The 12,135-nt window shown below is 41.7% G+C and overlaps 1 protein-coding gene across 15 annotated transcripts in view; it reads right to left on the bottom strand.

Moving 5' to 3' along the window:
- Window positions 1-12,135, bottom strand: part of RFX2 (regulatory factor X2) — a 98,794-nt gene that overhangs the window by 71,025 nt on the left and 15,634 nt on the right. Inside the window, exons 1-2 of one of the 15 annotated variants that reach the window (XM_043536124.1) lie at window positions 3,157-3,382; window positions 2,284-2,604 (exon numbers count right to left, since the gene is read on the bottom strand). The exons of 9 other annotated variants lie outside the window; for them this stretch is intronic. In XM_043536124.1, coding sequence (XP_043392059.1) covers window positions 2,284-2,373 — 90 coding nt within the window. In that variant the 5' untranslated portion in view covers window positions 2,374-2,604; window positions 3,157-3,382. Of the gene's footprint in view, window positions 1-933; window positions 954-2,241; window positions 2,605-3,156; window positions 3,383-12,135 lie in introns of those variants that run through there. 5 more of the 15 variants (XM_043536121.1, XM_037885572.2, XM_037885573.2 and 2 more) reach the window with 5 other exon arrangements.

Genomic DNA, 12,135 nt, shown 5'->3' with positions numbered 1-12,135 from the left:
TTCCAGCAAAAATGCCCTGATGTAGGCAGCAGCCTACTTTTCTGATTGGATCATGGTGCCATTCTTTCATTTTTTAGACCGTCATTTCATTGTGATTCACATTGTTCTGAGTTACATGTTGTGTTATAATTGTGCATTCATATCTATTTAAGGCTAAGCCTGATGGAGATCACAAAGTCTTACTCTTTTTTGTTACTGTTCTAATAAATTAGTGGTTTGAAATATCTGACCATTTTTTACATTATCTGACCAATATTTGACTGGTTAATTGACCAATTATTTTTGGACCAGTCAAACGCCCAGTCCTAGAAAACACTATTTAAAAGTGTTCCGAGCGGGCAGTGCATCTTTATTGCTAGAGTCGCCAGCTTTCATAGCTGATTTTTTTGTTGGGGAGGAGGTGGGAACTGAGTTTTGGTGAAAGGTGCCAGCCTATTTGATTACTTTGATCAATAGTTAGAGCCCACTCCAAAGCAAGGAAAGGCCCTTTCTGTCAGGTGACAAACTATTTGAGTCAAAAACTAAACAAAGAGGAATGGAGGTATAGGTCATAATGTCAAAATGAGGGATCCAAAGGGTAACGCAGAACAGGGAACCGCTGACAACTCTATGATAGGTGCTAGACTGAAAACTGAAGAACAGAGACCTCTATTTAACCCTGAAGGAGAGAAGGCAAAAGTGGCATGACCTTTCATCACGCTGCCCCTCACCAATGTGTCTTAGCCCTGACCAGGAAGAGCCAGCTCATAGAGAGAGCAAACTCCCCCTCTCTCAATGTCCAGCTAATTCTTAGCTTCTCGACCCAGGCTGCCAATGAGTGGGAAAATGGGTGCCAAGAGATGGACAACTCTCTTCTAGAAACTAAACTGAGACCCACCAACTCATTTTTCAAATGCCAGTGTGAAATGATAACTGCTAGTAGTAACTACTGACCTGGGCTAGATCAAAGACTCCATGATCAGTCCTTCAAGTCAGACAGCCCCGTTCCAGCCTTAAAAACATTAAAAAGTCACAAGGCCAAGCCAAGGACATTAACATAGCAGTGTTGTCAACTCTTGCAATTTTATTGTAAGTGTGGGGTACTTGGCATTTCTCTTAAAGCCCAAGTTGCCAGAGTCATATTATTACCAGAGAATCTCAGCTTCTATTAAAAACAAAACAAAACCAACCATTTCGAGCCCTCAGGATTGTGTAAAAAAGGCTTGAAAATATGACCGTTAGTGGCTCCAACACCAGAGGACAAATAAAACCAAAAATTTATTGTTTTTAAAATTTCATGATTTCTAAACCAGTCGCTTGATTTGTTGGGGTCTGACTCATGATTTTTAAAGGCTTGGGGTTGGCAATGCTGAAATAGGTCTATCCATGCACCATATCAGTCCAACTTTTTGTGTATATAAAATCCGGAGGAAAAAATGCTCTAGAGAAAGATGCTCTAAAGACAAAGATGAAAGAGTCTCAGTTTTTTTCTTTTTTTCCTTTCTTTCTGCAAGCAGGTGGATGGTTTAGGCCAAGATGACTACAGGAGCCACTTCCTAGCACACATGCAGCCTGCAGAAAATGCTGACTTGCATCTTGAAAAAATATGAAATATTAATAATCTCCAAGCTGCACAAGGAAGAGAGCCCTTGGCTTTTTCTTGCACAGAATTTGGAGATTTTTCTCATTCCTTTTCTAAAGCATTAAAAATTGAAGAGGAAAAACAGGGGGGAGGGGAAGACTGATGATCCTGCTAGAACTAAAATATCCATTAATGGTAAATTCCACCCACCTCCTCCCCCTCCTTAAAATATGAGCTCCCTGGGTCAGGTTCCACCCGCAAACCTAAAAACCAGCTCCAACCACATTGCTTAGTCAGACAGCCTTTTTTATTCTCCAGTGTGTCTAGCTGGCTGCTAGGCAACCAGAACAGCATTGTTGCTCATATGCATTAAGTAGTAACTATTATTTCATTCCAATTTTTTTTAAAAGGGTGACAACATCGATTTACAGCAGAATGTGCTCTCTCCAAATTAGCCTAGAACTCCGCTCACTTTCAGGAAAGTCCAAAACTAAAGGCCACTCAAAGTTTGCTGAGATTCCCACAGATGCATCTGGTAAGTTAAGTTATCTTGATAGTTCAAGCCCACGTTGCCTTTGGTGTGGGCACACTGATGCCAGTGGGTGCTGCCCATGTGGATTGCCTCCGAGGGCCACAATACAGCAGCCCTTTGATGGAAGCATCCATTAAAGATTTTTTACCTTTGTTTTGTTTTTGCTTCTAAATTCTGATGTTTGTACTACCTCATTTCTGGTATGCAGAGGAGGTCCAGGCCACAACAGTCCAGTTCTCCTGCCCGAAGACTTGTAAGGGAAGAATTTGGGGAGTTGCATAAAAAGAGTGAAGGGGGGGCGGGGGGTTGGTGAGTCAGATCCTTCCTTCTTTCAGTGAAACAGATCTGCTGCCAGTCTGCAGATTTGGGCGGAGGACTCCTTCCTGTCTTCTCCCCATGAATTGTGCCTCAGCATGCAACCAAGATACTCAGGCAAGGCTCCGGAAGTTTGGATTTGCCCATTCATGTCTAGTCAGCATATGCTTTTTAGAGACACCTTCAAGCCTGCAAACTGAGGGGGAGGGATAGATAAAGCAATGTACATTAACAGTATGGATATAAGCATTATAGAGAATAAGCTACATTATAAATGTAGCATGCAGTACTCTGCTCCCTGCTCAGGCTAGACTCCCATTGACTTCAGTGGAAGTTTTGCTTGAGTAAGGATCAAAGGATTGGGACCTAAAGCTTCTTCTAGGTTTAGGGCTGCCCATATTTGGAAATACTAGTGCCGTTTTATACAGAGCAAAGATAAATGCATAGATATTCACTATGCAATTTCATAGTCAAGCATTATCATGAAATTATGGAATTAAACTGAGTTAGAAGACAGAAATATCTAGGTATCGTACCATCTATGAACAGTAGCTTACATGGTAATCAATCTTGGAATTATTTGCCAGCTTCAGATACAAATTATAGACAGAAATATTAAATGATGGGCTATCAGAAACAAATGAATAATAAGTGTTACTGTATAGCATTTATGGTAAAGATCTTATGTGGTACAATGTGAACTATAAACTAAAATACTAGTATAAATGTTTTTGTCTTCGTTGTTTACCTTTTCTTCATCCCTCTCTAGTATCTTTCCAGCTCTTTATGCACTTGAATATACTTTCACGGCTGCATTTCTATGAGCTCACACTTTGGTTGATCACACATCAAGTCCAACAGCTCTAAGCTTGCTCCTTTCCTCCCCACAGAGGAGGATAAAAAACAAAACAAAACAAACAAACCCCAACTCGTTAGCTAACAACAAAATCAAATAGTTTTTTGGAAAGTGAAACAGCTGCTACCTCCGAAGCTAAAAGGAAATGGATTTTTCCGGCTGTTAAGCAACAGGCTCTGTGCTAAATATTTTCATAACTGGGAGTCTGCTGAAACTGTCGTGGAGTCAGAGAGCCTTGTACAGGATCTAGCAGTCTGTCATTTGAATGAAGTTTGGTCTTACAAATGCTACGCAACAGCAAGGACTTCTATTAACAAAGTAAACACCCCAAGATTTACACATGTGAATAACTTCACTGGTGACTGTAAACCTAAATTTGAATGGGACTATTTGCATGTGTGAAGTCATTACAGGATCAGATCCAGTCACCACACAACTATATACTACTAGATCAATAAAAAGAAAAGGAGTACTTGTGGCACCTTAGAGACTAACAAATTTATCTCCCCACTGTATTTTCCACCGCGTGCATCCGATGAAGTGTTCCCCACTGTATTTTCCACTGCATGCATCCAGTGAAGTGAGCTGTAGCTCACGAAAGCTTATGCTCAAATAAATTTGTTAGTCTCTAAGGTGCCACAAGTACTCCTTTTCTTTTTGTGGATACAGACTAACACGGCTGCTACTCTGAAACCATACTAGATCAATAGTAACTGCAATAAATTCTATGCAGAAACTCTGCAGAGTGACCAGAAAAATCTGAATGAAGACTTCTCCTCCAAAAAGAAAGGATGTTGACAGGACTTAGCCAAGTGTTCTACAGGCCCCACACAGATCATTTTTGAGTAACTGCAAAACCTTAAGGCCCATTATAATGTTAATTCTTAGCCTCCCTGGCTAGTTGTTGTCAAGAAATATAATTAGATGTTGTGTAGCCACGATACAAACTGGAAAGAATGCTAAGAATGTCCTTGCTTACAAGTAGAGGAACAACATTAAGAGACCACAAGCTGAAACATGTGTTCTGAGAGTTGTAAAAAATGTACACACATGCACCTCTACAGAGATTTAAAAGGAATCAGATTGAAGATCAGTTACTAGTAGGCACATATTCCCCCCCTCCCCCCACCTCAACACACACACAAAACCCAACTATGTTCAAAATACAAACCAATAAAAGAAAGCAATCCAAAGGCAGTCCTCAAATTCTGTCTTTAACTCATAAGAATGGTCATAATGGATCAGACCAAAAGTCCATCTAGCCCTGTATTCTGTCTTACGACAGTGGCCAGTGCCCAGTGTCAGATCCTTCAGAGGCAATGAACAGAACAGGGCAATTATTGAGTGAACCATCCCTTGTTGTCCAGTGCCAGCTTCTGGCAGTGAGAGGTTTAGGGACACCCAGAGCATGGGGTCGCTGCCCTGACCATCTAGGCTAATAGCCATCGATTGACCTATCCTCCATTAACTTATCTAATTCTTTTTTGAACCCAGTTATACTTTTGGCCTTCACAACATCTCCTGGCAATGATTTCCACAGGATGACTGTGCGTTGTGCAAAGAAGTACTTTGTTATGTTTGTTTTAAACCTGCTGCCTATTAATTTCATGGGGTGACCTCGGGTTCTTGTGTTATGTGAAAGAATAAATAACACTTCCTTATTCACTTTCTCCACACCATTCATGATTTTAAAGACCTCTGTCATATCCCTTCCCCCCACTCCCCCCCCCCCCCCCACACACTTAGTTCTCTTTTCTAAGATGAACAGCCCCATTCTTTTTAATTTCTCCTGATATGGAAGCTGTTCCATATCCCTAATCAATTTTGTTGATCTCTGTACTTTCGCCAATTCTAATATATCTTTTTTGAAATGGAGTGACCACAACTGCAAGCAGAATTCAAAGTGTGGATGTACCATGGGTTTATATAGAGGCATTATGATATTTTCTGTCTTATTATCTATCCCTTTCCTAATGGTTCCTAACATTCTATTAACTCCCCACATTGTGCCCCAAACACCAGGGACCCACTGGTGCCATTATGTAGCACCATACATGTCATATTTCCTTGGCATAAAAGTAAGATAAAGATGCAATATTTTCCTTCACTTTCAAGTATCCTAGGTTCTATTGGTATCACAATCTTAATGCAAGTTTTCAGTCTATACTACTCGCTTAAAAGGCAAACCAAAAAATGTCTCTTTTACAAATAAAGAGAGAGACGTTTCTTGGAATATGTGTTTGAGTTAATAAGCAATTACAGTATCTTCCACCTGTATAGCAATTTGCAGCAGAAGATCACAAAGTACCAATTAAACAAGCATCATGACAAGTGATGGGCATTAGGTGGTGCTTTGCCCATTTTATAGTTGGGAAAAGAGAGGCAACCCTTAATAAAACACACCATAGTGACACATTTGGAACCAGAACAGTCTGTCATTTTTATTTGTTTGTTTATGAAATGTCATTGTTGACAAACCTCTAGATTTAAGTATTACTCCCCACTCTTAAAATGAGTTGTCTCAGTGTTAACTAAAATCTAATATATAGTTCTATACTAGATAATTAGTAAATTACTTCTGTGAACTGCAAGTGGGGATGACACTGGAAGAGGATATTCATGTGCAGTCTGTCACAAGTACTTATAGTTACCTTGCAGAATACATTTTTGAGGACTATAAGTAGTAACTAAATTTTGCAAGGGAGAAAAAGCAAACTAATCTTCCACAGCAAGAATAGCCTTACACTGCTGAAGGCAAAGTTACTGTACTTGCAGCAACAACTAATCAGCAGAGCTGATAACAATGGGAGAGCACAACATTAGCAAAAAAGACTCCTTCAATGACAGGGACTGTAACAACAAAAAGAAAAGGAGTTCTTGTGGCACCTTAGAGACCAATAATTTTATTTGAGCATAAGCTTTCGTGAGCTACAGCTCACTAACATGGCTGCTACTCTGAAACCTGCAACAACAAAAGCAGGTATAGTGCAGTTTGATCAGTGAAACAGAAAGGAGGAGGAGAAGGCTCAGTAAGAAGCGAGTTCTTAAACAGTGTATGTCAACCTGGTGATCACAGAAAATTAACATGTCTAATGAAAGTTGCACTGAATAATTCAAAACATAACTGTTGAGACAGTCTCTTATTTCCTTTTTTAATACGTATTTCAGACAGCAGCAGCCTGTCACAATAGCTGTTAGTTTCTGGCACTGACCCCCACATTTTGAACACTATGGGCTGGGGTGGCTTTCCCGTGCTATGCTAGAACCCATCTCACCTACCTAAACATAATAGCTTGGCAAATTCAGATCACTCCAGTAGTCAAGAAACTCAACTTTACATGGTAGCCTTCTTTGTGTAACGGTGACATCTGCATACATATCGTGAACAGGAAGAAGGGTCCAGCTCTTTCAAAAGCTCAGCTCCCCTTCTGGGTAGCTAAATGGAGCAGCCACAAATTAGGTGCTTGAAGGGGAGGGGAACTCTCCTGAAAGTCCGACCAAGGGATTGCAAGTTTACAACAGAAACATAATCCACAGTTCAAAGGTCGGCCAAACTGATTATTGTTGTATTCCCAGCAGAAGGAGGTTCAGTGTTACTCAAAGAAATGACATCAGCATTGGCTTAAAAGGGAATCACAAAATCTACATCAATTTTGTATCAAAGCTGGATGAATCTGGGAAGAGGAAACGAGGTAGGAGGATGTTCATCTGAGCTGTGGCAACTGGAGACTGGTAGCATCAGAAGCAGGATTTGAAGGCATCCTCCACAACTGTATTCAGCATCACCAATTCAGTTCCTTCTGCTGTGCAAGCATTGGGCTAGAAATACCTGGACTCCCTTGAACAACCATTCTTCTGCTATTGATAAACTGAGTACCATGAAGTTTGGTTGTTGTGTGAGAAGGGAGGTCCTTTCAGAGGAGATTTGAAAAACCAGGGTTCTGTCTCTTTGGTGTGGACCTTAAAACTGTCAATGCATTTTTTGCTCCAAAAGAGTTTTGCCCGGGTCACCTAATTCCCCTTTCCACCCTGCATGAACTAGCTGTTTTTCCTCTGTCCCTCTGTGCTTTGCAGTTGGTACAGCATCTTAAGAGGAAAGCTTTTATTATACCTCTCTACCTTCAAAACTTCATTTTAAGGATGTTTTCTCATTGGGTGCATTAAAGAACCCATTTTTTAAAAGAAAATTGGAAGAGGAATAATATGACATGAAAGCATTACTTCCCCCCCAATCAACATGGGTGATCAGTGGGAGTCCGACCATGGAGCGATGAGCTGCCAAAATCTTAACAACTGGTTCCCTCCTCACCCCACGAGGGGGTCATTGCCCACCCCTGCCCCCCAGGACCCCTGTCCCATCCATCCCCCTCCCCTGTCCCCTGACTGCCCCCAGAACTGGGCAGGAGGGTCTTGTGGGCCACCGTAGTTGGTGCCCACCCCACCCCTAAGAGCCAGAGGGACCTGCCGGGGGGCGAGGTGGGGAGTCCCAGTGGTGCTTACCTGCGGCAGCTCCCAGGGAGTATCCGGCAGGTCCCTCTGGCTCCTAGGGGCGGGGGAGTGTAGCTGGGGGGGAGCAGCCGCTCCCCCCACTGATCACGTCAAAAGTGGCACCTTAGGCGCCGACTCCGTGGGTGCTCCGGGGCTGTAGCTCCCATGGAGAAAATTTGGTCGCTAATGGGGGTGTAATCTAATACAGTGGTTTTTCCAACTGTTTTGGGCTCAGGACCCATTTGTAAATCTTGATGACCTGTCACGACCCCCTGAGATGGTCCCAGACCTGGATCCCTCTCCTGCAGGGATCCTTCAGCAGGGAAAGGGGCTCAGAGCTAAGATTCCAGATGCTCCAGCCAGATGTGAACAGCTGGAGAATCCCCCAAATGGCAACTGAGGAGGAAGGGTAGCAAGCTACCCCCGCAAAACACCCCCCAAAAACACACAGCTCCCACACAATGTCCATGGGGGACAGAGGGTAAAGAGGTGGGGAGAATTTGGATCCTAGGGGTAAAGTGGGTGTGCTGGGGGAAGAAGCTGGAGAATAGAAGGGGCTGGGGGTGCAGTGGGGGAAGATCTGGGGTGCTGGGGGCTAGGATGGATGGGATGACAGAGGGGAAATTGCCTACCTATGGGAAAGAGGCACACTGTGGGGTTGGGGTTGGAGGGACAAGACGGGGGTATGGAAGATGGGGTGTCACCCAACTGCAGTGTGGGAGGTGCATCGAGGGGCTGGTACTTACCAGAGAATGTGACACAAACTGCTCTCTCCTGGCCCCTGTCCCACAGGGCTGGCTGGGCTCAGCTCCCCACTCCAGGCATTGTAACATCTGGGATTGAAGTTTGGTCCAGCCCCCTTGATGGAGTGCCCATTGGGCCAAATTTTTGTGAATAGAGTCACGAGCTGGCACATATGGTTGCAGCACTACTCACTCACATTTGGCCCAGCTGGCCCCACTATCATGACAGAGGGACGGCTGGGCCAAATCTAAGAAGTGCTGTGATCCTGTGCACCAGGTCGCAACGCCTACAGAAGGGAACTGAGCCTAGCCAGTCCTGCAATCCTTTGACATACTCTAGTGTCTTAGTTTTGGGTCGCAACCCACAGGCTGAGAAACCCTGATCTAAAAAACGTGATTTTGAGTACTAAGTGTGCTTCGAGATTTGTAAGATATTTGAACTATGTTAAGAGTATCACATCTCTCTGGAGACCTTCAGCCCAGTTGTCTGTCTTTGCAAGTAGCAGGCTACGTCAACTTCATTATCAGTTTTAAAATAAAATTATTAGTTTGCTTTTATATGTTAATCCCCCATGCCATTATGGATTATGAGATGAAGATTCAAGGCATTCCACACTGAAAAACAGTGTGGGGGATAAGGGAAGAAAGATATTTACTGCACTGCAACCACTTACAAACAATTCCAAATCCGAGATGAGTTAGTCGTTGAGCTGGAGGAAAAGTGAAAACATGCTTCACATTAATGTGATAGCAGGAAACAACTAGCTTAAAATACTACACACAAATAATTGCTGTTAACAACTAACACATAAAATAGAGTTCATGCCAGTAAGAACAAGTTTATAACCATTGTTAATTCAAGCTAAGTATCGCAACAGAGTTATAAATCAGCAAATATGGTAATTTCTTCTTTAAATATTTGTTTGGATGCTACTTGATATCAGACTTCAGTCAAAATAAACTTTAGTAAGAGATATGTCAGATGATACCATCTGCCTTTCCCACTTCTGGTAGGCAAATGGGTAGATTTTTCTAATCCTTTTCCAGCTCAATTTTTCAAAACAGAAGGGCCAGAGTCTGATCTTTTTAACATGATGTAAAATCAAGTGTAAATTCATTGAAGTCAAATTATTTACTCCATTTATACCAGTGTAATGAAAATAAGAATACAAGTGGGACACAAAGAACTGGCTTTACCGTTTAAAGGCACTGAAAATTAAAATCTTTCACCATTGTAATAATAAAATAAATAAATAAAATACCTAGCTCTCATGTAGTACTTTTTGTCAATGTATTTAAAAATGCTTTGTAAAGGAGGGCACCCTATTGAGATTACTCCCATTTTAGAGATGGGTTTAATGGGGAAACTCAGGCATGGAATGGGGAAGTGACTTGCCCAAGGTCACCCAGCAAACCAGTGGCAGAGATTAGAATAAATCCAAGGTCTCCTGATTCCCAATCTAATGGTCTATCCACTAGGCCACATGGCCTGTAAGGTAGGTTGTCTTTTTTTAATAAAGAAAATACTCTTAAACTAACTCCCCAACTCCAAATGACAGTACTTATCATACAACACCCATGACAGTTTTAATTTCCAGTGCCCATGAATAGAGAATTAAAATCTTTCAACCTTCTTCTGCAACCTCTCAGAATGGTGGCATCCATCTGATTGTTAATTGTTCTCTATTGTCCTGCGTTTAAAACACCAACACCACAAAGGAGAGTGGATCACACAAGCCTATCCTGGACTCTTGTGCATCTACATGACGGAGCCATGGGAGGTGGGGAGACTTAACTCCTGTTGGACTTCTGTCCCACTACTAAGCAGAAGTAACTTCGCAATCATCACACAGTTGCTCCCCATCTATTCATGCAGGACTGGAGCCCCCCGTGTTCCATGTCTTGCTTAGCATTTTTACGTTGCACTTATATGTGCAGCACCTTGCACCTGCACCGGGCAGGATCAAAGGCCAGAGTATCTTTTGTGTTAGGTTGAAGTGCACAATATGCAGCAGTAATTTACAAGGTCACATACAGAGTGCTGTGGTATGAGAAGTAACATTATATGAATGTCCTAGTATGAGATTTTAGGCAGATTCACCAATAATGTCATAATGCTAATTTATCTAAGAATAAGTCTAGCACTTTTCACGTGAGGAACAATCTACAAACATTAATTCAACCTCACAATATCCTATGAGACAGGTATCCCCATTATTTGGGGAAGCTAAATACAGAGACAATAAGTAATACCCTAACATTCAAATAGCAAGTCAGAGTCACAGTCAGGAACAGAACCTACTATTGCCAACCTAAAGCATTCAAAAATCATGAGTCAGAATCCAGAAAAATCATGATTAAAAAAAGTTAACATTTTGGGTTCTTTTAAATTTGCCTTCTGGCTTATGAGCCTTTTAGGATACTCAGGACGTGTTTTCAAGCTTTATTCTACAACCACAGGAGTTAGAATCCTGCATTTTTATAAAATCACTTGGTATGAGAAGCTAAGGAATTACGAAAATCAACAAATATAATGAGTTTCACAATAAAATAATTAAAGCTGGTACAGTTTAGATACAGAGTAGGCGCACACACGTTGCCTGCCTACGTACATACATGCATAATAGTCATAGATTCATAGATATTTAGGTCAGAAGGGACCATTATGATCATCTAGTCTGACCTCCTGCACAATGCAGGCCACAGAATTTCACCCACCGCTCCTACGAAAAACCTCTCACCTATGTCTGAGCTACTGAAGTCCTCAAATCGTGGTTTAAAGACTTCAAGGAGCAGAGAATCCTCCAGCAAGTGACCCGTGCCCCATGCTACAGAGGAAGGCGAAAAACCCCCAGGGCCTCTTCCACTCTGCCCTGGAGGAAAATTCCTTCCCGACCCCAAATATGGCGATCAGCTAAACCCTGAGCATATGGGCAAGATTCACAAGCCAGATACTACAGAAAATTCTTTCCTGGGTAACTCAGATCCCACCCCATCTAATAGCCCATCACAGGCCACTGGGCCTATTTACCATGAATATTTAATTACCAAAACCATGTTATCCCATCATACCATCTCCTCCATAAACTTATCGAGTTTAATCTTAAAGCCAGATAGATCTTTTGCCCCCACTGCTTCCCTTGGAAGGCTATTCCAAAACTTCATTCCTCTGAAGTCAACCCTTAAAGCTTATATGGCTTGTGAAGTAGTCCCAAGCTAATACCTTAAAGAAAAAGTAAAGTTATTGTCAAATAATGTGATAAAACTGCTCTATACTTGCCTGTGGGAAACTATGTTCTTTCTTTACTTCTGTGACACTTTTCATCAAGTGTATATTTTTAATTGACAAGATCATTAAATCAGACTAAAGGTTCACTCTCAAATTATATTATTCGTTTATTATTAATGAGGAGAGGGGTTTTTTTAAAACAACAACTCAGGTAATATTTAATATGTTAACATGACTTTAGACTGCATGTACATTTGGTGTAAGCTGCGAGCCATCAGAATACAAAATAAAACCATGTGAACTTAAAGATCTGATCTATAATTAAAGACATAATGACCTAAGCACAGAAGCATATAGAAACAGGTTTCAGAGTGGTAGCTGTGTTAGTCTGTATCAGCAAAAACAACGAGT

Source organism: Chelonia mydas, chromosome 25 (genome assembly GCF_015237465.2).
Source record: "Chelonia mydas isolate rCheMyd1 chromosome 25, rCheMyd1.pri.v2, whole genome shotgun sequence".
In the NCBI taxonomy this organism is placed as follows: Eukaryota; Metazoa; Chordata; order Testudines; family Cheloniidae; genus Chelonia; species Chelonia mydas.
Note: the sequence above shows the minus strand (reverse complement) of the source record. Positions and strands in the feature narration are given on the sequence as shown.